The 26,626-nt window shown below is 38.3% G+C and overlaps 1 protein-coding gene across 2 annotated transcripts in view; it reads left to right on the forward strand.

Moving 5' to 3' along the window:
• The window catches only part of MAP3K20 (mitogen-activated protein kinase kinase kinase 20), a 128,829-nt gene that overhangs the window by 7,148 nt on the left and 95,055 nt on the right, over positions 1 to 26,626 (forward strand). For both annotated transcript variants that reach the window (XM_070731769.1, XM_070731768.1), the window contains exon 2: positions 5,058 to 5,247. In XM_070731769.1, the coding sequence (XP_070587870.1) occupies positions 5,089 to 5,247 (159 nt within the window). In that variant the 5' untranslated portion in view covers positions 5,058 to 5,088. The remainder of the gene's footprint in view (positions 1 to 5,057; positions 5,248 to 26,626) is intronic.

Genomic DNA, 26,626 nt, shown 5'->3' on the forward strand with positions numbered 1-26,626 from the left:
TTTTACAAAGCTCTTAATTTTTAGGGAACAAAGGACCTGCTCCAAGGCAGTTACAGCTATATAACCATCCACAAACCAGTACTTTCTTTGTCTGGAAATGCTAAATTTCTAAACTCTAGGTAGCCAGGAGTTAAGCTGTAGTTTTTCTACAAGAGGAAGAAAAGGAATTCCATAGGCATTTTTTTCACACCTGACAGTCATGTGCAAAAGGTGATTTCTTTTTCCTGAGTTGTCTTAACACTCACTTTGGAACAAGCAAAGTCTTTTGCTAATGATGACCAAAAAGGCAAGCTGCCAAATAACAAGAACTCAGCGAGTATCTATTTAACTATATTGAACTGAACACATTGTTGCTAAAGAGGTAGATACCCAAAGCACAAACCACAATAGACAGAAATACTGTACAAAACACAACAAAGTGTCTTAGATTTTGTTCTCCTTGGTGTTGAAGATGACACTTTTGGGAGCTATAAAAATAATTGCCAGCCAGTGAAGAACTCCCTTTTCAATTTCAACAAATCTATAAAATATAAGTCAGTTCTTTGTTGTTGTTGGGTTTTTCTTTCTTTTAGTAAACTCTCAAGGCACATTAACTTATTTAGATCAAAACCGAAGTTCAGTCCATCCTGCAGAGCCATTTCTATAGTAACTTTCACCTTATGAAAACAAAGTACTTCCTTTTCATAAGGTAAGCGTTACTTTAGAATTGTCCCTATTTGATGGATAATGACCAAGTGATTCCTACACGTGCACATCATGTGTTACTAATATGCTTGCACACAACAAAGCCAATCATCCTAACCTTCCCCATGGCTATCCTACAATAGTAGCAGGAGCTCCTGATGGTGTTTCTGTAAATGATATGACCAGGGAGTTGAGGAATTACTTCTCGTGTTCCCTTGAAGCAGCAGTTTATATCCAATGAAACTTAAACATTCAGTTCTTAGGAAAGGATGAGAGAAATTCTTGGCTTGCAAAGGGAAAGCAATACTTTTAGTTTGATCTTTCTTGAAAATACCTTTTCTTGGTTACATAGTTTAGAATCACAAAAGTTAATCTTGTGTAACATCTACAGGGGGTATGTTAACATTCAATATATATTTGTAGAAAATAAGACCCTGTCTTATATTTTTTTGACCTCTGAAATAAGTGCTTGGCCTTATTGCTATGCACTCAAAAGGCTGATTGGGCTTATTATCAGGGGATGTCTTATTTTGGGAGAAACAGGATAGATATGTATACTGTATATATGCATATTAAATCTGTCTATCTTTATATCTGTCTGTCTGTCTGTCTGTCTGTCTGTCTGTCTGTCTGTCTGTTCTGTCTGGGTGCCCCCAGACTTCAACACCAACTGGAAAAAGCAGCCAGACACGCTGGTAAAAGCAAAAGCACTTTATAGTTTGAAAAAAAAACACAGAGAAAAACCTGTTCTTCCCAACAGGCAGGCTATCAGACTTCACAGCAGAGTCCTGATGGCCAGACAATACAGCAGACTTCTTGCTGGCACACCCACCACTGTAGAGAATAAGACCCACACCTTTCCCCCCCAAGGTTTCAGTATTCAAAGTCACAAACCAGAATTCCAAGACACCAAAGATCACAGCCAGGTCCCAGGACTCCCAAAGATAATACTCCACAAGCCAGGAAGGGTGGGTCTGCCTTTTCAGCCTTTCCAGAGAGCACCACACCCAAACCCAGCTGTTGCCTCTTTAGTGCTGAAAGTACCTGGCTAATTGTCCCCTTCCTTGTGTTGCTCTTCTCTGCCGGAGATCGATTATTGCTTGTGCATTTTCATCTAAGGAATCCAGGCTGCTTGCTGGGGAGAGCTCCCTCTCGGGGGACTCTGGCTGTCCTCCCTCTCCCTCAGCCTGAGATTCCTCCTCCCCGTCTGCCTGAACCTCCTGTTCCTCATCCCCCCCTCTGAGCAGGAAGCCGGCAGAGGATCAGCCGTTCCCTGAGGGGCCTCAGACGGAATCACAACACTATCTATCTATCTATCTATCTATCTATCTATCTATCTATCTATCTATCTATCTATCCATACCTACCTACCTACCTACCTACCTACCTACCTATGCATTGACATATAACATTTATATTCTGGATCTTGAAAAGATTTGCCAATATAAATTGTATGACCTCCCTCCAGGATGCTCGTTGATTTAGGTAAATTATGTTTTAAATCATTTACTATATGTCTTGGCTTATAATCGTTTTTTACACTTAGGACTGTTGCAGTATCCCTGTAGTTATGGAATCAAACCTCAGGTACTTGCTTGGCAGCTTGTTCATATTTAAGATGGTTGCTGTGTCCCGAGGTCATGTGATCACCTTTTGACACTTTCTGACAAGCAAAGTCAATGGGGAAGCCAGATTCACTTAACAACCATGGCTACTAACTTAACAATGATTCACTTAACAATTGTGGCCAGAAAGGTCATAAAATGGGGCAAAACTCATTTAACAAATGTCTCATTAACATACATTTTGGATTCAATTGTGTTCATAACTCAAGGACTACCTGTAAAAGAGAACTGGAGAATTCCAGTCTCAGTTCCCATGGTTTTATATTCTGTTCCCTTAATTTTGGCAGTCACTAAAAGAAATACTCTGAATTTAGGCCCTTTGAAGATCTCTGAAGAACTCTTGAGGAGATGGGAAGATCACCAAAAATGGAGGATGATTATGTTTTAATGGATCTTGTGTTCCCAATCAGAAAGGATCCAAAGAAGATCTAAGAAGATAGTTGTTTTGCTAGTTGTGCAAAATTAACAACTAAGCAAAATTAAATTAACTGTAGGGAGGAGTTAGTAATGCATAACTAACTGTAAACATTTAGATACAGTATATATTAGGCACGCACTAATATACCGTAGTAGCAGTAGTGATACTTTACATAAAACAGATTAATCATTGGAGGATAGAAGGAAGTAAATCATAAACTAATTCCTTTACTGCATGCCAAGCTTCTTCAAAATAAAATAAAGGAGGAGATGACTGGAATATTATCTGCTTTTCTATTTAAATTAAATGCGGTTTAATGATTAATCTTTAGATCTGAAAGAGAAACTATGACTTTACTATCTCTTGAATTATGCCACAAATAAAGACAATTTTTTTTGTTTATAAGAATCTCTTTTTCATGCTGGAATTTTTCTGCTTGCATTCTGAGGGTCTCCCCCCTCCCAATTATGGTGGCTTAAATATTCATATGGCAAAATGAGCCAGGTGTATGAATAAGTGCAACACAATGTGTTCCACCGCCTCACAAATGATGTTACTTTTCATTTGGTGAATGAATGTGGAATCATCTCTCTCTCCTTTCCTCCCCCCCCCCCCCCCAGTTAGTTCTACATTAATATGTAGATAAGGCCAAGCAAAGGTGCATAAAACTTCATTTGGTTATCTGTTCCTGCCTCTTTCCTCTAGCGCAGGTCTGGGTGGTTTCCCAAAAATGCTGTTGAGGGATTTCATAGGATATGCTTGCAAGTGAATTGGATGTGCTCAGGCAACAAAGAACCAAAGAGAATTTATCAGAACAGTTTTATCAATGTGCTTTGCTACTTGAACAAGATATTTGTACATCCAACCCACTGTGCATTGCTTTCTAATATCACATAGCCTTTGTTAAGACTGTAGCAGCGCAAGGGATATAGTATTGGTGTATTTTCTTATAGGTAAATAGCAATTATATTGCACCATTTATAAAAATTCTAAGGCAATGTAAAGCAATCATCAAAAAACCTTAATTAAAAAAGCCATGGAAGGCAGAAAAGAAAACAACCAGAAAGGTACACCTAAAGTATACCATGCATTTCATAGAAGTTACAAATAATTTATACATACTGGCAGAATAGTAGGCTTTAGGTTGGTGCATTTGTTCAGGTTACCAATTCCATATTTAGAACTCTTGTGACCATTACATATAATTTCTACAATGGGTTTTTTGTTCTCCAAAATTAAGAATGCAGGTATATTATCAGGAATGAGTCAGGTATGCCATTTAATTCTCCAAACCTTTGCATTATTTATTTTAACCATCCTGGCTTCTGATATTTTTTCCTTAAGTTCATTTGGCATAGTGTCCTTTTTTGGTTCTGCTTGATAACAGCACTCAGTTCTGTCCACAACTGTACAGAAATGCATTTAGAAAATAAGGTACTTTATTATCTATATTAATTTAATGGCTGTTGTGAAAAGGGTTTTAAGATCTTATTTTGAGGAAGGATCACATTTATTGAGTGATCCAGACCCAAACTATGTTATACTGTAATTATTATTTTTAAAAATTAGCAGCTGATTTTGTAATTCATGATTTTAGTGAATAATGTTATGTCCTATTGGTGAACAACATGTTATGATACAGTTTAAGTATAAAATCAAACTAAACTTTGACACAGTATTCATGGCAGGCAGGAGGGTGGGATGGTGGGAAGGAGAGAGAAGAGAGAGAGAAAGAGAAAGAAAGGAAGGAAGAATCATTGCTCTGTTTTTCTGCAACTGTAATTAAGCCATGAATGAAGGGGAAAATATTTTTGCCAGTTATACTTAAAACTCCAAATGGAGTATTTATTCTTTACCAAAGATTTGAAGGCAGGGTGCTTGGTCTGGAAAAATGAGTGTTGTGCCAGATTATTCAGGGACTTGGGTTGCGTATGTTTCTTCAAGTGATTCAACAAAGATTCATGGCATAGCCTAGATTCCAAAGCTCCTAGGCAAGCTGACAGTTGCAAATATCCTTTCCTTTTGACAGCAGCCTATGTCACTGTAGGGGAATTGGTCTCTCTTTCAATATGTGTAGGCAAACAAACAGGAACCTTTTCCAGTAGTGCTGTAAGATCTGAACATAGGAAGAAATGTGCTTTATGTTCGAGTTGCTCCCCTACAAAAAAAAATAGTTTGGGGACTTTGGACTGAAGGTATGAGTGTCGCAGCTTTTTGTGTCAATAAGAACTTACCGTATTTGCATTATGGGATAAAGGAACATTAAGAATTCAATGATTTGTGAGATCAGAAATCTAATGCATTTTTTTCCTGCCACCTTTTTCTTACAGATTTTTTGGTGGCATATATTGTCATTATGAGATGTCGTCTCTCAGTGCTTCATTTGTGCAAATTAAATTCGATGACCTGCAATTCTTTGAAAATTGTGGTGGCGGAAGTTTCGGGAGTGTATATCGAGCCAGATGGGTATCTCAGGACAAGGAGGTGGCTGTGAAGAAGCTGCTAAAAATAGAAAAAGAGGTAAGGACCTGAGCATTACATTTACGCTTTGAACTGGAAGTTATAGTACCAGCTCTTTGTTTTTGGTGTTCCTGAGTTCTGAGATATGTTTTGTCCTTCAATTCTCAAGAATATAATACTGGGAAACTCTACTATTAACAAAAACTAGAAAACCATTTTACAGCACAATACTTTGGACAGAATAAATTTATTAAAACTCAAACTTAATATAGTGAGAATGTATTAAACTGTAAATATAGAAAACAAGATGTTGAAGAGTAGAGTAGAATCAAATCATTTTCATTTCTTGATTTTTAAGGAGGTGTGCCATGTAAATAAGATGTTCTATCTTTTGCTAAAATAGATGCTGCTCCAGGATTGGCTTTTGGTACCTGGATTATCATGTCATGTTGTCATGTTGGTTTTCTGGGAATCAGATGCTTTTTATTGGGACATGGTTGCAGGCTTGGTGTGCAACATTGTATTCCAGCCAGACTTGTATTTTTGGAAATGTGTTGTAATACTACTAGGCATTCTCAATAAGAATCTATCCTTCCATTCTAAACCAAGGCAGTGCTGTTAATGGTCCTGAATTTGACTGTCCTGAAGGAGTAGGAAATTGTAGTAGTGAATATTTCTTGACTTGGATGGAGCGGTGATGGGGATCTATGCATTTGTGTGGAAAGGGATATCAAAGTTTCTCCTTAGCAATAATATATGTGGGGCTAGTTCCTGATGCAGAGATAATATTTTCACACTATGAAGAAAGTGACTTTAGTAGGAAGAATATGAACATACAATAGCAATAGCAGTAGCAATAGCGCTTAGACTTATATACTGCTTCACAGTGCTTTACAACCCTCTCTAAGCGGTTTACAGAGTCAGCATATCGCCCCCAAAAATCTGGGTCCTCATTTTACTCACCTCGGAAGGATGGTTGTGAGCCGCTCCGAGTCCTCGGAGAGGGGCGGCATACATATCTAATTAATAATAACAATAATAAGAATAAGAATAACAACAACAACAATAATAATAATATTTAATACTGTCCATAATATTAAAATATTTTCTGACAAGACTACTATTACTACTACTACTACGATACTATTTCTCTGCCATGAACTAAATATAGAAAGATTGAGATGTTAAAAGTATTGTTGGTTGACTCAGCCTTCCATATGATGATGATGATGATGATGATGATGATGATGATGATGTAAGGCTGAGTCAACCAACAATACTTTTAACATCTCAATCTTTCTATATTTATTTCATGGCAGAGTAATAGTAGTAATAGTAGTAATAGTAGTAGTAGTAATAGTAGTTTTGTCAGAAAATATTTTAATATTATGGACAGTATTAAATCCTCATTTCCAATGATTAGCCAGAGTAGTAGGCCCCAATTTGATATGGATTAACCAGAGAGTAAACCAAATTGATTCGTTTGAAGTGAGTTAACCTTTTATTTAGTTCGTAGTTACAACAGCCCTTGAAAAAGTGACTTAGGACTGTTTTTGTATCATTTTTCACAATTATTGCAGCTTCCTCATGGTCATGTGGCCCCCATCACATGGTCATGTGATTAGAATTTAGGTGCTTGGCAACTGGCAAGTTCTTATGATAGTTGCACTGTTCCAGGTTACAAATGTGATCACCATTTGTAGCCTTGTCAGTCAACTTCCAACAAGCAAACTGAATGGGGGAAGCCAGGTTTATTTAATGACCACATGATTCACTTAATAACTGCCTTGATTTCCTTAGCAACTCTAGGAAAAAGTTTGTAAAATGTGGCAAAACTCAGTTAACAACTGTCTTGCTTAGCAACAGAAATTTTGGCCTTGATCGTGTCTGTAAATCAAACACTGCCTGTTGCAAACCAAATTGCAACGTTCTTGTGAAATGTTCTCATTAAATCAACATTCCCTTGGTTGTCTTGGAGAATTTAAAGAAAAAAACAACAGTGGTAAACACAGAAAATCAGATAAAATACAACAAAATCTAGTTCTAAGTAGTCTTATAGTCTGTTTTGCAACTTTGTACAACAGCCAGTGCAAGACTCGTCTTCTTTATTTCTTCTTTATTTATAATTTATTTCTTTATTGAAAAAAATTGATGTTTGAAACTGAGAATTGAATGAGTATTTGTAATGTGAACTGTATGCTGAAGAAAATTCCTTTGAAGTTTATATCACCAATCTATTTCAGTTTTTATGAAACAGTTGTATAAATAGTTACTATAGTAATCATCATCATAATTTTTATTATGATGATTATTTGTATTTCGCAGGATCAAAAGACCACTTTGCTTCATACTTTGTTTTTATTATTTATTCATTGTTAATTTATCTCCTGACTTTATATGGCATTGAGTGCAACTTAAATAATTACAAATGCAAATTCCAAAGAGTAAGAATAAAAACAGTTCAGTTAAATTCAAAGCGGTATTAGTAAATCTAAATCAACAGTCTACTGTCAACTCTCCTGCTTCTATAGAGGTCTACTCCAGAGTAGATTTAACTGAATTCAGTGGAGCTTTCTAACTGAGCGGAATAGAACTGCACCCAAAGTAATTAAAGGACCTTTATTTGATAGTCCAGATTTCCCCCCCCTTTTAATGACCATGTAATCTCTTGCATTGAGCTGCCTAGGATTGAACTCACAAACTCCTGATTATGAGGTGATAGCTCTGCCTCTAGGTCACCATGCTGCTCATCTTATATTTTTGTATTAGTTAAACCAAAATTTCTGTGCTCTATTGCAGCGATCTCCAACTTTTTAAGTTTGGCAGCCTGGTGCAGCGCGGAGGAACTCGTGTGAGTGGCAGATACACATGCATAGCATTTGTGTGAGCAGTGCATGCATGTGCCCTCCGCTCGCACAAATGGACCTTCACGCTCACTTTCCTGCTCATTTCTCCCACAGCCCAGTTTGGAACAGGCCATGGCCTGGGGCAAGGATAGGCAAAATTGGCTCTTCTGTGACATGTGGACTTCAACTCCCAGAATTCCTCAGCTAGCATGATTGCCTCAGGAATTCTGGGAGTTGAAGTCCACAAGTCATAGAAGAGCCATCTTTGCCTACCTCTGGCCTGAGGGCTTGGGGACCCCCTGCTCCATTATGTGTTATGCAAGTAGACATCTGCTTGCACATTGTGGCTTGTTTTTACTTTGCTTTATCCTCTCCTTCCAAAATCTGCTTTAAGATGGTCCCGCATTAAGTTGAAGGAGTCACACGGCCTAGCACAAAGACATCTATTTTACACTTTTAAGCGTCTTTCTAAAAATATCTCTAAATGAAATAGAATTATAATTTTCTTTTTTCTAAAAATGATCTTTATTAAATATATACTTTAAAAAAAACAAGACATAACAAAGGTATATATAATGCTTAGTATCACGGTCATATGTATCATATTAAAACAGAGACAGAAGAAAAGAAAGAGGAAAGAAATAAAAAGAGATGTAGTGAAAAGACATAATAGAGAAAGAAAGAAAGAAAGAAAGAAAGAAAGAAAGAAAGAAAGAAAGAAAGAAAGGGGTTATGCCGGCTATTTAGCTGTCAATTCAGTAATATACGACCTCTGATTTAAATGTGTAGTTGGAATAAGAATTATAATTTTCATTGCCATGTTTTTCGCCTCTAATTCATAAATTAAAGGGCTTCATATAGCCTCTTCTTGCTAATTTCAATAGAGCTGAAGAGTCATATTTAGATAGAAGACCACCAGGAAATCTGAAGATTGTAAATTAGACAATCATTAGACAATTAGATGGGGAAACTGGAAAAAAAAATATATAAAAAGAAGTAGTAACAAATTGTGTCTGTGTTGCTGCTAAGAAATGTATATCAATATGCCCATTAGGCAGCGGTGAAATCTACCTACCTTCCCTACTGGTTTGGAAAAGCATGCTTTTTCATTTTCTGTGCACATGTAGAAGGCGTTGCGCATGCGCAGAGGGTTAAAAAATTGTGATGTCTGGGCAGGGGGCAGAGCCTCATGCTGTCACTGCTACCGCTGCTACTTTTTCTCCAAACCATTGGCAGCTGTCGCTACTGGTACACCCAAACCGGGACGAACCAGTAGGATTTCACCCCTGCCATTAGGTATCAAGATTAACCCAAGGAAATTCTTAGCATTCCCATTTTAATTTAATTCACATTACAAATGTCTTTGTCCTTTGCAGACCTAATCATCCTCAAATTATTTGTGAAATTCAGCCTTAATATAACTCTGTTATTAGTTGAAGGTTAATAATTTTGTTATGATTGGTTGTAACTTTTTATTTTAAAACCATTGAGATACCATTGCAGTTCCCTTCCATAATTATACTTTTGGCACTCAGTTTGGAGCCAGTTTCATTCTTGGAAAATTTTAATTAGAAAACACTCTGCTTGTTGTTTGTATCAGCAAATGTAAGATTTATATGGGTTATGGGAATTTCATGTGCTAATAGATTTTTTTTTTTTTTTAGATAAATTGAGCAGTTTTATAATTCGGCAGTAGGATAGTTGTATATATTGCCTGGGTTCTTGGAAGTGTTAGAATTATGTGTGTGTGGCATGTTTAATTTAATTTATAGCATATTGTCAAAAAATTCACACTAGCCATTTATTCTGTTTATACAGTAGATTTGCAACAAGAAATTACAAACTCAGTATCCCACTTTGGGAGAAAAGCTGTCTTAGTCTATGGTGACATAAAAATCAGGAATCTGGCAGCATTTTTTCCAAGTAACTGATGGAAAGGGTATATACTTTCGTGAGTTTATTTATTATTTATTTTATTTATTATTTAGATTTATTTATTTATTTATTTATTTATTATTTGGATTTGTATGCCGCCCCTCTCCGCAGACTCGGGGCGGCATGCAACTAACTTCATCACATATACTGAGTGATTAGACTGATGTAGGATTTAAACTGAAGAGAGAGGGTGGTCAAGAAAAAGCAAGAAAAAAAAGGTGTGGAAGAAAGATCAGGGAAGAGGGATTGACTATATGTGACCCATATTACAAACACCTGGTTGGTTAACAATTTTAATATTTATTTATTTCTGATTTGATTTGAGTTTTATGCCGCCCTTCTCCTTAGACTCAGGCGGCTTACAACATGTTAGCAATAGCGCTTTTTAATAGAGCCAGCTTATTGCCCCCACAATCCGGGTCCTCATTTTACCCACCTCGGAAGGATGGAAGTCTGAGTCAACCTTGAGCTGGTGATGGATTTGAACCACTGACCTACAGATCTACTGTCAGCTTCAGTGGCCTGCAGTTCAGCACTCTACCTGCTGCACCACCCCGGCTCTTATGTAATATGTTAAAAACCTATTGTATTTGTTGAGACTTTCTGAGATTGCCTGAAACCATTATGTATGGCAGTTCAGCAACTACTTACTTAATGGTGCTGTTAAAACAGTAAATTCTAAGTGTTCTGGGAGGTTAAAAATGCTTTGATATTACTTCAGTCTTGCTCTATTACTGATGTCAGACTTCTGTCCATTCTGTTCAAAGTTTGTTCTGTTTTTCCGACATAGAGTCCATATGGGCAGATGATGATTTATATCACAGTGGAGGAAGAGCTTCTAAACTTGTGGGTGAACTAATTGTAGTTTGTTGTGGGAACTGTTTGGTGTAGATGTAAGTTTGTTGTAGAGGGAAAGGAGATCTTAGGGTGAGAAATATCTGAGTTAATTTTTAACTAGATAACCTGAGACAGGGCTGTCAAGCTTGTGGCCAATGGAACAGATGCATCAGCTGCTGGCGACGCCTTCCCCCGATTGCCACGGTTCTCTGCGATGGAGGTGTTGGTGTGCCGTGACTCTCGGGCACTCGCTGCTTGTACCTCTGCAGTTGCTGACATTGCAAAGCCCTGCAGTCAACTACAGAGCACCGGGCTGCCTCCTGCCCCCTCCTCCCTTGCTCGCTCTCCTCCTTTCATCCTCCACCTGTCCTCCCTATGTCCTTCAGATGGGGGATGCAGGCAAGAGTGGTGTATGGGAATCCCCTGCAGGAACAGCCACCTGTTCCTCGGTGTTGCATCCACTGTCCCGCCTCCAGCTCTCGAGCAAAGCACAAGGGGGAAGAAACTCTTGCAGGCTGCCTGAGGCAAAGCACCTGCCCTTCCTCCTTTCTTCCTTCCTCCACTCTATCACTCTCGGAGGAACCTTTTGGCTGCATGCTGCAGGCAAGAAATCTTTCTATTTTCCAAACTCCATCAGACATCAGTTTTCGTGACTCATTGTGCCTGTGCAGACTCTTGGAGCAAAAGGGGACAAAGATTTCTTGCTTCTGCCGCAGAGTCTGGCTAGAAGTTTGATTGTCAGCTTGTCTTCCTCTGGCAGCCTGTGAAAGTTTCTTTCCCCTCCTGTTTCTCTCGAGAGCTGGAGGCTGGGGAGGATCAGTGGACACACCACCAAGGAATGTGATGGAGCTACAAGTCCCATGTAGGACGTGCATCTCATGGCCCATCCTACCCTGTCTCACCTGACTGGCCACCCCCAAATTGCGGCCCACTGTGAGATGCGCATCCTAGCTGATACTTGTAGCTCCTTCACATTTCATTGCCCATTGCAAAAGAAAACTTCTCATGAGTTTGAGAAGTTTGACTGAACTCACAAGAAGTTTTATCGTGGCGCAACACGTCCCACCTGCCAGAAATGAGTCTCTGTGAGACTTGTCATGCCACTGCCGATTTGTGGAGCAGGACTCTGCAAGGTTTGTGCTGTTGCATGCACGAACGGCAGCAGGACCCCAGCTATGCTGTATGATGAAGCTCGTGGCAGTCCTGCAGTTCGTGCATTCAACAGCACAACAAGCCTTACAGAGTCTTGCTCCACAAGGTAGTTGTGGTGGGCCAGCTGCTCAGCCGGTGCCAAGAACAGGGAGGAGAGGCGGTGGCGATGGGACATCCAGTCCCATGCTCGCTGCCTACTGCACCCCCAAAATAATAAGCTCTCCCCCCGATAATAAAGTTAAGGCCATATTTCAGGGTCAAAAATATAAAAGGCCCTGTCCAGGGGTGAAATGCTCCTGGTTCACTTGTGCCTGTGGGTCGCCGGAGAGCCAGTTGCGAAGGGAGCGCGAGGATGAGGGAGAGAAGGGGAGAGGAGAGGATGATCGTAACTACTCATTAATTTTCAAGATGTAAGTGTCGATTTATCAAGCCCGATCACATAGTTTCATAGTGAAGCACAGATGTTCAGCTACTAGATTTATATAACTATATAGCTTAAAAAGGTTATTGGATGAGAAGCAAACATCGTCAAAGAAAAACCAGAAACAGTTGCCACTTGAAAAAACACCTTTGGGACTATCTAGCTTTGGTTTCTTAGTCTTGGTCTACCTTGTTGGTATGACAATAATTCAGATCCAGAAACCAAATCTCCTATGGTTACTTCTAATCAGCGTTGGGCTACAAGCTGGAACGCTAAATTGTGCTCACCACCGCGGCTTGTAAGTTCTTGCGGGACCAGCGCGATTTTGCTGCTGCACTTGTGGAGGAAGCAAAACTGCGCACGGAACCACAGGTGCGCCTGTGTTTCGTCGAGGTTTTTTGCTTCCGCGCATGCTGAAACACAGGTGCACCTGCAGCTCCCTGCGTGATTTTGCTTCCTCCACCGGTGCAGCAGCAAAATCGCGCAAGAAGTTACGAGCCGCGGCAGCGAGCGCAATTTAGCATTCCGACTCATAGCCCACCGCTGCTTCTAATTCATAAAATTTAAATTGTATTCTTACTGTCCAAAAGAAATATAGATATTAAAGCAAATATAAGCTGGAACAATTTGTCTCTTAACACAATAAAAAAAATTAGATGAAGATCCTATACTTTCAAAGGTAGATGCTGGTTACACAGAGAGATAAAGTCTTCAAATAATGGATAGCTTGTAAGAAATGTAAAAAAAAAAGAGAAGGTAAAAAGGATTTGCAGTTTAGCTTGATACCTGAAGAACTCTTCACAATAGTAGAGATTCCGGTAATGTCTCGTATAAGTAGAAATTTCTGAGGTCTTGGTGGGTCAGAGAGCAATCAGGTTTGGCTAAACTCCAGAGGATTTTAGGATTTAAGTGGCTGAGAAATAAGTGCTTATAACAGACTGAGTGAAATGCAGTCTAATAGTCATTTGGGGGAGAACAGAGGTTATGCCAAATGTGCGCTTGCTTTTTCCTTTCCAAAGGACAATAAGCTGCCAGATAAATTGACTTAGTCACAAAACATCTGTTTACAATGTCTACGGCTGAGGAATATAGCTATGTGAATACATGGTTGAAGTTGCTGAAGTTTTCTCCACCACCCCTTCTTCCAAAAGTTACTGAAGGCTAGATCAACTGATAGTACGTATTCTGATTTAAAAATCACACTTAATTGCCCTCTGCTTCTTGTCCAAAGCACTTTAGAATATTAGCTAGTACCAAAAAGTAATTCTAAAAATTCTGTTCACCCTTTTAATGAACAGAGTCCGTAAATCAGATTAAAACATTTTACATAGGCTGTAATTTTACGGCAGCAGATAACCCTGTTAATAACTTTTGGCATGTTTTTGTCTGATGTACTCATAAAATAATGCAGTGTTCTGTATTACATATTTATATGACAGAATGTTTTAGACTGTCCATGAGGCTTGCTGGAACGTGTAGTAGAGTGAGAACAGTTAATCAGTGGAACACTTTGCCTCCCATTCTGGGGGTTTTCAAGAAAACATTGAACAATCATTTGTCCAGAAGGCAATCTCTCCTGCCTTGGACAGGGGATTGGAACAGAAGACCTCCAAGGTCCTCTCCAGCCCTATGATTCTAACTTTAATATATTTAACTAAAGGGAAGAGACAGAAAAAAATCCTAATAATCACAAAATAAACTCAAAAAGCAAGTCATACACCTGTGGCTAATTTATAGGTTTGTTGTGGCTAATTGAAATCCCTTTGGGTTTCCTCTAAAGATGAAACATATCAAAAACACTGGATTATCTGAGCATTGTGTGTATTTGTGTGCATGTACTGTGTATACATACATACAAACATACATACATACATACATATTCACACATCTTTGTATGCAGTGTGTAAAGAGCCACTATGGCATAGTAGTTAAGACATCAGGTTAGGAATCATGACTTCTAATCCCACTTTAGACACAAAACCAACTAGCTGGCTGATCAAAACCAGCCATGGTAAACCACTTCTGAAATCTTGCCCCCAAAATTTGTTAGGATTAATCCTAGCAGGAGTCAGTATAGATTTGAAGACACACAACAAAGTGCAGTATGTAAGGCCATTTAGCTCCATTCCCCCGACTGCCATACCACCAGGTGCTTTGCTTTAGGGAACAAATGTGATGATCAAGTTCTGTTTATCTTCTTATTAAGAACTTAGGTCAGGCGTGTCCAGCCTGTGGCCTGCAGGCCAAATGAGGCCCTGGACAGCTAGTAATGCGGCCTGCAAGATCGTAAAAAAGAAAAAAAAAATAAAGTATATATTAACAGCCATTCTTTGTAAATGTTTATAAAGTGATTATTCCTTGCTGATAAAAGCTAGGAACTAGACAAAATATTTATTATCTTGAGCAAAATGTGTAGGGGATAAAATAAACAGAATAATAAAGCAATGCAGTTGTGGACTCATGAAGCTCCTCTCTGGCTATACAGTTTCTGACATTTAAGATGTGTCTGAAGAAAGTTTCCCTTTTAAGAGAGCAGCATAAACAGTTGTAGGGGAACATTGAGCACCTGTTTATGTTAACTGGGCAGTGAACATATGCAGAAAAAGGCTACCGCTTCAGTCACTTTTGTATAAATATACAATTGCAGGAATTGCTTCACAGGAACATGAATTTTTAGGAATGATATTCTGCATTGGCATCCTTTGGTCTCAAAAGACCATGGTATCATGCTCTGTATTTCCCAGAGCAGGAAGCCTGGGTAGGTTTGTATGGAGGATAGACTGTTACCTAAGCAGCAACACCTCTCCACATCTCTGAAATAATCCAATGGAATGGCAAAGCTACATCGCAGGAGTTATCAGAATGTACACAATCACAAACTGCTTCTGGGACTCCGGCTCCTGATTTTGCCTCAAGGTTTACTCCTGAAGCCTTTTCCAATTATGGATATAGCCACAAGGCAATGGAGGTTTGAAGTCAGAGTTTCCCTTCTCCTAGTGGTTGACCAGGGCCACTGTTCACTGTAAGCTGCGTGCGTGCGCACGCACTCGCCCCAAGATACCCCACACACACCCTTTTCCAAGGGCGGGTGCTCCCCATCCCCCTGCCAGCCCACGGGGGGCGGGGGTGGGGAGGCGCCGGCAGTAGACATGGGTGGAAGGAAAGGGAGCCGCGGCCGTCCCTGCCTCCCCACAGTGCCTCTGGCCCCCTCATGCCCCTGGCCTCAGCGCTGCTCCCCGCCCGCCCACCCGATCCGCCCCCTCTCCGGCTTTCTCCTCCCCACCTCCTGCCTTGGGACGCGACTTCTCCCGCGGTTGTTGAATTCAATTTGAGATGGATTCTGGAGCAGCAAAAGTTTAGCAAAACATATTGCTAAATAACTATGATAGATGTGTACGTTAATACAATAGTGTAAGAAAGAGCAATGGACAGGAAAATGGGAAGCAAACAAAAGCCTCAGAAATTAGTAAAGTCCATTTATTTTCCTAAAGCATATGCTTTTCATTTTAAAAAATATATCAAAGCAGTGCATTGTATAGCAATAGAGTATGAATTATGGTGCAGATTATGCTACTGTCTTGAATTAAGTTCAGCAGCATATGAACAAAATATTCAAGCATGAATAACTACATTTGCTACATCAGATAACGTATGATATTTAATTGTTACTTTTTATTACTTTTATTAATGTGATTGACAATGTAATCTAAATTATTTAAATGTACGCATTCAATTGTTGTCATTATATCGCCATTATATTAATTTTTAACTTTAATTGACCTTACATATAACCGTATCAAACTGCTACATCTTCTTACAGATACATTTTCACCCATCATTCTCGGTTAGATAAAATGGGAAGGGTATAGAAACATATAGTATTTCTTTATTAGGTTTAGAACTTGCCAAGTTACTAATGTTTCACATTATGTACAGGTGGTCTTCATTTAATAATCGGTGGGACACTTTGATCATTGCATGATTCACCTTGTACCTGCTTAGAGGCAAAGAAAAACTAAGCAATGACTGAGGAGGCAGAGTTAAAGCTACAGGTTTGCTTTGACAATTACTACCAACCTGTCCTCCATTTAGGACCTGTATACTGCACGAGTCAAAAAGAGGGCGGTGAAAATATTTACTGACCCCTTGCATCCTGGACATAAACTGTTTCAACTCCTATCCTTAAAACAATGCTATAGAGCACTGCACACAGAACAACTAGACACAAGAACAGTTTTTCCCCCGAACACCATCACTCTGCTAAACAAATAATTCTCTCAAGACTGTCAAACTATTTACTAAGTCTGCGCTACTATTAATCTTCTCATCCTTCCCATCACCCATCTCCTCCAACTAATGACTGTATGACTGTAACTTTGTTGCTTGTATTTATATTGAGTAATATGATTTGATTCCTAATATGATTTGATTCCTTATTTGTATCCGGACTGTTATTAAGTGTTGTACTTTATTATTCTTGATAAAAATATTTTTTCTTTTATGTATACTGAAAGCATATGCACTAATACAAATTCCTTGTGTATCCAATCACACTTGGCCAATAAAAAAAATCTATTCTGTTCTGTTCTATTCCCACTGTTCAAACTTACAATGGTGTTAAATGAGTGGTAGTTACAACCAGCCTTGACACTTACATCCGTTTGATCACGATTTGTGCCCTTTCTCATAAGTTTCTGGCAAGAAAAGTCAATGGGGAAGCTGGTCATAGGATTGCCCAGTAGTCCCAGGGCTATATTTGGTGCTACCTTGGTTCATATTTGAAGGAAACACAACAGCAACAGTTGTCAAAAACATTTGTTCTCTGTGCCAAAACGATAGAATCCAAGCAAAAGTTTAAATCAGTTTCGGGATAATTGCTTGCTTTACCTGATTCCCTCCAGCATGGCAAGAGTGTATAGTCCCAACACACATGGGAGAGGTAATGGGCTGGGGAAGCCAAGTGAGTTTACCTTGGATGATAGCCAAGGAGGAGGAAAGCTGCCTGAGAGCTTAAATTGTTTTACACATTACGTGGATGGTCTGTGCGATCATTTTTATTTTTAATTGTAAGAGAGATGCTATGGAAAGAGGATCTGCTTTACAGATGAGAGTGGCTGATTGGAGGGAAAAAGTCTTTTGGAATAAATGGCACTTCATCTGACCACAGCTTAAACTCTCATTTTTAAACACCATTACTTTTCCCCCTTGGTTAATTAATCTCCCCTTAAAAAAAAAAAGACAGAGAGGGCGGGAGAGGGAGAGAGTTACTGATAGCTATTTTCAAAGGCAAGGCTAATATTATCCTTTATCATCTTTTACAGATCTGGATTTTTCTTCTTTTTCAGCTCAATCCATGTTTAGAACTGCTAAAAGACGTCAGGGGGGGAGAGGGCACCGCATTGCCGTTTCTGCCCCTTTCCAATTATACATTCATCCCACCAAAGTACAAAGCAAAAATACAATTCCATTCTTTATGAATCATAAAGTAGGTTTCTTTTGCCCTTAAATTGGCATTTTGAACTCTGTTCATTCGTGGTGCAAAAGAGACATTGTGGGTAAAGGAATGAGCCAAAGAATCGGTGGGGGAAAGGAAAGGTAGCTCTCAAAGGAGTGATCTTTTGACTAGCCCAAGTTCAATCTTTAAAACAAAAAAAACCACACACACACACACACACACACATATCTCACTAATGTGCTCCCACAGCCACTTACTTCTTATCCTGGGAAACTTGAAAGAGGAAGTAAAAAGTGGTGACCCAAATCACATTTCTTTCGATAGAAGAAATTCAGCTGTTTTGAACACTTACAATCAAAGGAAGTGGTTTCCCTAATTATATGAACTATGTGAAAGCTCTCAGAATAGCTTTTCCGCCCCAGGATTCTTTGCACTTTAGAAGTTTGCATAAAAGCTCACATGGAGACTTGGATGCAAAGTGTTTGATTCAATTTTATTAGGCAGAAGTGTACCTACATTCTTAATGCTCGGCTTAACAGTTGGTTAGATTTGGACCACAATCGGATTTAGGTGATATATTTCTGTCCCCTGCCTTTTAAATGTTTCAGCACTCTTTGAAATGAGCTGTAGAAAGAAGGGGCTTAAGCTTTTTTTGTCATCTTTTCAGTAAAGTTGCCATCCTTTTGGCTGGATTTGATAATAGGGAATTCTGTGAAATAAAATTTGGTATTGCCACTGCTTCTTGAAATGAAATCTTAATTATTTTTTCAAGGTAAAAAAGAAGTAACGGCCTGTGATAACTATACATTGTAAATTATGTAGGTTACTATGTGTATATAGATATATACCCGCTAAAACCACCATTGTGTATTGGACAAAATAAATAAATAAAAAATAAATAAATAAAATGTATAGGATTTGAACACAGCAATTTCAAAATGTTGAGATTCGTTTCAGAAAGACACTACTTATTTGGGATTTTTGTTCTTTTTAATTCATAGACATTCTTTTTTCTTTTGTACATGAAAAATACTTTGGAAAAGTATTTCAAAACAGTTTTGAAAATCATACTCTAAAGTAAAACAATAAAAACTATCATCCTGATTAAAACTGATGTATTCATTGTATCTTTATGTCTTTATTTGCTCCATTTCTATTCTATCCATTTATTCGAATTTCACACTAGCTGATTACACTGTCAGCTACATTTTTTTTGAAGCTTCAGTAAGAATGGTCAGTAAAAACACTTTTTTCTTATTAAAACAATACTGATATGAGGCTGTAGGAATCTTATTTATTCTACAATCCTCTTTCCATTTACCTGGATTTAATGGGATTTACCAATGATCATGTAAAGGATTTCATTCTTCAAGTTTGACATTTCTGCACAATGACCTCATAGAGAACTTATGTATGGAAATAGAATTTGAACCTATATGATATTCTATTGTAATCCTCATGTTGCAATTTGATTATTCACATGGATTAAATCAGTCTAAAGATACACACTGTGGTTTTGATATATTTGAACATGTTACCAGAATCATATGCAGGGTATAGAACAGAATGTGTTATGTCTCTACATAGCTATCTGTAAAATATGACCATTTACTTGGATTGACTTAAGATAAATTAATATACAGTATATACACTGCTCAAAAAAAATAAAGGGAACACTTAAATAACACATCCTAGATCTGAATGAATGAAATATTGTCATTGGATACTTTGTTCTGTACAAAGTTGAATGTGCTGACAACAAAATGAAATTGATTGTCAACCAGTGTTGCTTCCTAAGTGGACAGTTTGATTTCACAGAAGTTTGATTTACTTGGAGTTATATTCTGTTGTTTAAATATTCCCTTAATTTTTTTGAGCCGTATATTTACAGTTGAACTCTGCACGAGGGGAAAGTAAGGAAAACACTTCTACCTCTTCTCTCATCTCTCTTCCGGATGGTTGTCACTGGATTCGACATTTGACGTTTAGTAGTAGTGGGTGTGCATGTAATGGTGCATAGGAATGACCCTAGGGGACGGGGCAATGGGATACAATCAAAGGATCAGTCAGATAAAAAGCTGCTTAGCCCACAGCAGAAATATTGGTAGGGCAAGAGGCTCAGCAGACCTTCCCTAGTTTTTTGGCTGTAAATGGGAGAGGAGAACTAATTTGAGACTTGCATGATTCATGCCAGCCTTACAAGGTAAACCGGACAGGAAATGCAAACGGATGAGCTAATTCTACTTTATTGTAAGGTTACATTAACCTCACAGGTCTGATAGTATTATCTCCAGCAAGCCCTGTGATCATAAACCCTAGTATGTGTAACTACAAACAGATCTTGATTTGCTTTAGAATATTTTGAGCAGTTTAGACAATTTAAACCCCTACTACTTGAGTCAGCATTGCTTCTTAAAATTCCTTGCTAGTGAGATTTTATTGTCAGGAATGATTGATTGTCCCTTTATGCATGGGTTGTCAAAAATAATCATTGTAAAATGTTTGACAGGTAACTCCTCACCTGATTTACAGCCATGTTTCTTGATAGTTGCTGTTTGGAAAAAAAAGAAAAGACTTCGGAGTTTCTTTGTGATACATACTTCAAGAAATATTCACAGTTTTCTCATATTTTACATGAATTATTTATACTTTTAATTCAAAGGTGATTGTGAATATTGCATTGCACTAAATATGTATTTAGTAATTATATTTTCCCATTATTATATTGCTACAAATATTTTGATGAAATAAAAATATCAGATATAAAAATGTTGTAATGAATTGCTCTAACCCTTGCTAATGAAGCCTGCAAATATTTTGCATATGATCATGTCTAAAGTCATGAATACATTGCTTTGTGTCAAAGATTGAGAGGAAGGTACACTCACAGAATTAAGATAAATTATACATGCACCAATGCTATTGGTAAAAGTTTTACTGGTAAGGTAGCCCTTATAGCAGATAAAATCTGAAAGAAGGCCAAATGCTTGTCAATAGTATTTTATTAATAGAGAAGATTCTGACAATAACTGTAGCTAAAACCCACATACCTTAAGTCTCTACGATAAATATAAATCTCCGACCAAGATGTGTAGAATAGATCTAAATCATTGCACCATCTGTTTTCCATAGATCATGCAAAAGCTGTAATAAGCTGAATCAGTTGCATAATCAAACCTTGATTTTTCAACATCTTAATTCCATTTTTATAATCCTTCTGGGTGATACATTTCCTACGGGTGCAAGATCCCACTGTGTACCCTGGCTATACAATACAGGTAAAATCTATATATAGTTAACAAACCCTTCCTCCCAAATGTTCTGTCAAGCTCTCTGATAGAATCCTCCCAAAAATGCAGAGATACAATTTCAGACACATACACGTTTGAAAATTCAAAACAATGTTCTTTATCATGAAAATTCACTTGAACCAAGCCCTCGTTTGGTATAGCAAAGAGCACTTATCTCCAAAGAAACTGTACTTGTAATTTGTACAAGTCCCTTATCAGTTCTGTGATACTTAGCTTGCAGATGTGAGGCAATTCACAGTCCTTCTTTTTTCACAAAGTGAAACACACTTTGCCCTGGTTTAGTTTCAAAGCGGGAAAAAATCAGCACACAAAAGGTCCAAGTCAGTAAAGCAGTCATGAAACACAACAATCAGTTAATCCTCCACAATGGCCAAACCCACAGGCTGCTCTTTATAGCAGCCTCACTAATTACCACAGCCCCACCCAACCACAGGTGGCCTCATTTTCATTGATAATAATCTCTCAGTTGTTGCTGCCTATGCATCGCTCTCCACATGCGTGGCTGTATCATTAACTCTTGTTCTGAATCCAAGGAGGAGCTAGATAATTGATCTCCTTCTGAGCTGTCTGCCACACTCTCCTCCTCCCTGTCACTCATGTCTTCTTGGTCAGAGGAGCCTTCATCAGCAGATTCCACTGGGGGCAAAACAGGCCTGCAGCATGTGGATGTCTCCCCCACATCCACAGTCCTTGGGGCAGGAGCGGGGCCAGAGCTAACCACAACACCAAATAGAATGTATTAGTGCTCTATGTATTTTTTTAAAGAACAAACTAATAGATTCGACAGTTGCAGATTAGATTGGGATTTTTTAAAAAAACCTTAAATATTGACACATTGCTTTCAAATTATTGCCAAATAAGTTCCTTGGTCATGTCTGCAAAATCACTTTGCTTCAGCAGATAGCTAATCTTGGTAAACCACCTCCAAACTAAAATGGGATGGGCCTGCTTGATACTTGAATAGGAGACCATTTGAAAATACCAGGGCTCTAGTTTAGTTTGGGAACATGAAACCATCATGGAATAAAGAATGAGCAAGCCCTTTCATTAACTGTTGTCAGAAAACAACATGAGTTTGTCCGCTAAGTCACGCTGAAGCATGAATTGGAGAAAACATCTTTTTAGATACAAAAGGTTTGTTTGTAGAATGGCTGGGTGCTACGATGATGTGACTATTGGACATAAACTAACAATTACTGTATAAGAATTACAATGTTCCTTTGTTAGCATGTTGATCTGTATTATGCAATAAAAACTAAAGGGAGAAGTGCTTTTGTAGAACATCATGGGAGAACAGCTGTTGTGAGACAACTTTACTGGGATTTTACTTCAGTAGAATTTTAAAATACTGTAGAACACTTGCGTGATATTTCTTTATCGGCCGGCAGTAATTTCTAAACAATATTTCTATTCCTATAATACTGAGGAGTCCTTGGTGCTCTTGGAGCTTAGTTATTTCCTTCCTGACGCTCCATTACCCGATTAGGTAAGATTTTCAGCGCTGGTGGTGGGTGTGGGGTTTGCTCTCTGTTTATACTGTACACAATGGCTTGCCCTGTTAATGTTAGTGAAGTGTGGTTTTTCTCCTTGCTAATCTTTGATGGGTATTGTTTTCTGAGTGATTGTTTGTCAGCTTGATTATGCATGTCCTTGGTAGTTGTTTGTTTATAATGTTTTCCCCCTCCCTCCCTTGGTTGTTTGTCTGCTATTAATCCCTGCTTCTCTGAATATAGGCTACTGAAGAGGATGTGTTCTGGGGTGGTTGTTGTTTTCTTCTTAATTTTTTTTATTGTCTCTTTTGAATAGTATATAAGTGTGGTTTATTTCTACATGTCTATTGAGGGCTGATGTGTCTTGTGTGCCAGATTTCCAGGAATTTTCTAGTGTTTTTGGATTTAGCTTGGCCTAGGATGCTCACAGTTGCCCAGTTTAAACTATGGTTAAGTCTGTCCATGTGTTGTGAGATTAAGTTGTTTTTTTCATTGTGCCTTCTTATTGTGTTCATGGATGTGCTGTACTAGTGTTCTGCTTGATGATCCTTCATAGTAGCTGTTACAGTCCTTATACTGTATGTTGTATTTATTTTTATTTATGAAGGTTAATGAGATTAACCATGTAGAATATATATCAAAGAAAAGAAAGAAAGAAAGGATAGGAGTGAAGATATAAAAATAAAATGCAATACATCAATGGAGGATAGAGGAAGAGATACATATGTATATGTACATGGAAGAAAAGAAATATGAGATATAGGAGAGACAATTGGACAGGGGATGGAAGGCACCGTGGTGCACTTATGCACACCCCTTACTGACCTCTTAGAAATCTGGAGAGGTCAATCGTGGATAGTCTAATGTTGAGGGTTACGGATTGCTACTATGGAGTCTGGTAGTGAGTTCCACACTTTGACAACTCGATTGCTAAAGTCATATTTTTTACAGTCCAGTTTGGAGTGATTAATATTAAGTTTGTATCTGTTGCGTGCTCTTGTGTTGTTGTGGTTGAAGCTAAAGTAGTCATTGACAGGCAGGATGTTGCAGCGTATGATGTTGTAGGCAATACTTAGATCATGTTTAAGACGTCATAGTTCTAAGCTTTCTAGACCCATGATTGTAAGTTTAGTTTCGTAGGGTATTCTGTTTCAAGTGGAGGAGTGAAGGGCTCTTCTGCTGAAGTATTTTTGGACATTTTCGAGGGTGTTGATGTCCAAGATGTGATATGGGTTCCAGACAGATGAGCCGTATTTGAGGGTGGGTCTGGCGAAAGTCTTGTAAGCTCTGGTAAGTAGATTGAGATTGCCGGAGTAGAAGCTACGTAAGATTAGGTTAATAACTCTTGAAGACTTTTTGGCAATATTGTTGCAGTGGGCTTTGGCACTTAAGTCATTTGATATTAGTATTCCAAGGTCTTTTACTGAGCGAGGGGTTGTCTGTGAGATTTTGTTTATTCGGTTTATGACGTTTGGATTTTTTTTGCCGATGTGGAGGACAGAGCATTTGTTGGTTGATATTTGAAGTTGCCAGTGTTAGACCAATCAAAGACAACGTCAGGGTCTTTTTGGAGAATAGCTGAATTGTCTGTGGTGTTGAAGAGTTTTACATCGTCGGCGAAAAGAACACAGGTGCTAGTGATATGATCGCAGAGGTCATTGATGTAGAGGATGAAAAGAGTAGGTCCAAGTACGCTGCCTTGGGGAATGTTGGAGATGACTGATGGTTTTTTACGCTTAGCCTATTAGGCATTTTGATTTACTTTGGATGTTTTGTAGGATTTAGTTGGTTTGCATGCTATATGTTTCTGGTTGTGATATGGTTTTCATTTTTGTGATGTTTCTGATGCATGGTAGCACTACCGTTTTCATAGTTTGTCTTGGCTGTGCTGTAGTGCATTGAATGGTCAGACTCTTGATAAAGTTGGGAGGATATCCATTTTGTTGGAAGATGTTGTGTAGGCAGTCTGTTGCCTTCTTTTAAAATGTTCTGGGTTGCTATAATGCATTTGTGCTTGTCTGAGTAATGTTCTTACACAGTTCCTCTTGTGGGAGGTTGGGTTGTTACTTTGGTAATGGAGCACTTGATTAATGTGGCTTTTATTTTCCCTATAATAAGTCATGGTAAATATTCTTGCCATGATAACACTAATGAACTCTCATGAAATGGTGATAAATATTAGTAATCATTTAGCGATATTCTGCAGCGCAGAATGCTACAGTAGTTAAGCACATCTAACCCTATAATTTTGTTTCATGAAAGAGTACCTCATGCTGGGAAATTTAGCTGATTTCTTAAATATGGTGTGAATTAGTTGATCTGATAAAAATTGGAATGCATTTTCTAGATATGATCTTGAGAATTATTCTCAACCTGAAGAAAATGCACCCGTGTTGTGACAAATAGATAAGCAAACAATAATAATAATAATAAATTCTCAATATGTTGATCTTTAAGAAAAAAAATCCATAACTGGTCATATCTTTATTGGGGCCAAAAAGTGAAGCTTTTATTTCATTGTTGGCCCCAGTGCAATTTTTATTCAGCTACGGATTTGGGATTTAAATTAAATCTCAAATTTTCTTTGACTGTTCTTGAAATGGGGTTAGAACAAACTGTTCTTTTACCCTTGGATGTCCTGGAGGCAATAAATTTACTTCCAACTCTTGATGGCCAACTCTAGAAATGGTGTATGATGATATATGATTGATGATTGTGACTGCCTTTTAAAATAACTTTTTTATGGGGTTTTAGTTTTAGATAATGTTCGACTTCTTTTTTTATTGCGTTGTATCTATTTATATTGTATTTTTATTATTGTTGTAAGCTGTCCTGAGTTCTTCGGGAGTGGGTGGCATAGAAGTCTCTTTTGTCACTCCTCAAAAATTAGTTCACTTGTGACCGGCATAGGGACCTTTGGACCCTTAGCTAAATATTTCTAACAAAGTTTTCTCCAAAACATTCTAGGATTAGCCATTTGCTGTAAAACTCTTCCTAATCATATCACTTTTCCTTTTTTCCTCCTGTCCTCAGGCTTTACTTCACATTAAAGCCATTCCATCTACAATGGATTCCTCCAGCTTTATTGACAGTGATAATGAGCAACAAAAGATAAACATTTCTCTGTGTTAGAGAACCAGAAAGATATAGCAAAACATGAGGCAGCAAAGTAGCTATGTAAAATAGCCTGCCCTCTCCTTGTTTGATTGTAGCCAGTGATGGGAGTTATATTTATGATTAACATAAGGGTAAAAGCAGGGGTAGGCTACTGCCCAGACAGGAGGGAACGCAGCAGGGTAGCGAAAATGAAGCTCCACCCCAGAGCTCCCAGTTTGCATTGAAAGATATTGAAAGAAAATGCAGGGCATCCTGCATAAGCCACGCCCACAGTGCGGTAGTAAAAAATTTGATTGCCCTTCACTGGGTAAGAGAGTTATCTTAATATGTAGGACAACGTTAGGGTGAACACCTGTTCTGTGAATGGACTTCCTATTGTTGTTTTTTCTGTTTAAAAAGGCATGTGAAAACATCCATTGGAAGAAAAATTGAGAAATCTTAGGAATCTAAAACTGTGATAAGCCTTATTTTCTTATTTGACTGCAATTGCAGGCCGTTCCATTAACTGTTCTGGGATGAATGAGGAATTTATTATTTGCTTTTTCAACCATAATTATAAAAGACGGAAGAATGCAACCAAAATTATACCAATCATTCAATGGGCTCTACCCTTCCATGGGCTCTCCAGACCTTGCTGACTAGTTTTGCGGGCATTCCAGAACTACCAACAGGGCTGGGGCCAACCTCATCTCTAATGTTTAATTGATAAAATGGAACCTATGCCTCTGATAGTTATAAAGTTAACAATTTCTAAATTTGGGGTGCAACTAGAACTGATAAATTAGAAAGCCACCGGTTTGTGACATTCCTATCCTTTCTCAAAGGTGACTCCTCACAGATACCTTTGAAAGATTGAAGACAATCTCTAATAAGCA

Source organism: Erythrolamprus reginae, chromosome 1, assembly GCF_031021105.1.
Source record: "Erythrolamprus reginae isolate rEryReg1 chromosome 1, rEryReg1.hap1, whole genome shotgun sequence".
NCBI lineage: Eukaryota > Metazoa > Chordata > Lepidosauria > Squamata > Dipsadidae > Erythrolamprus > Erythrolamprus reginae.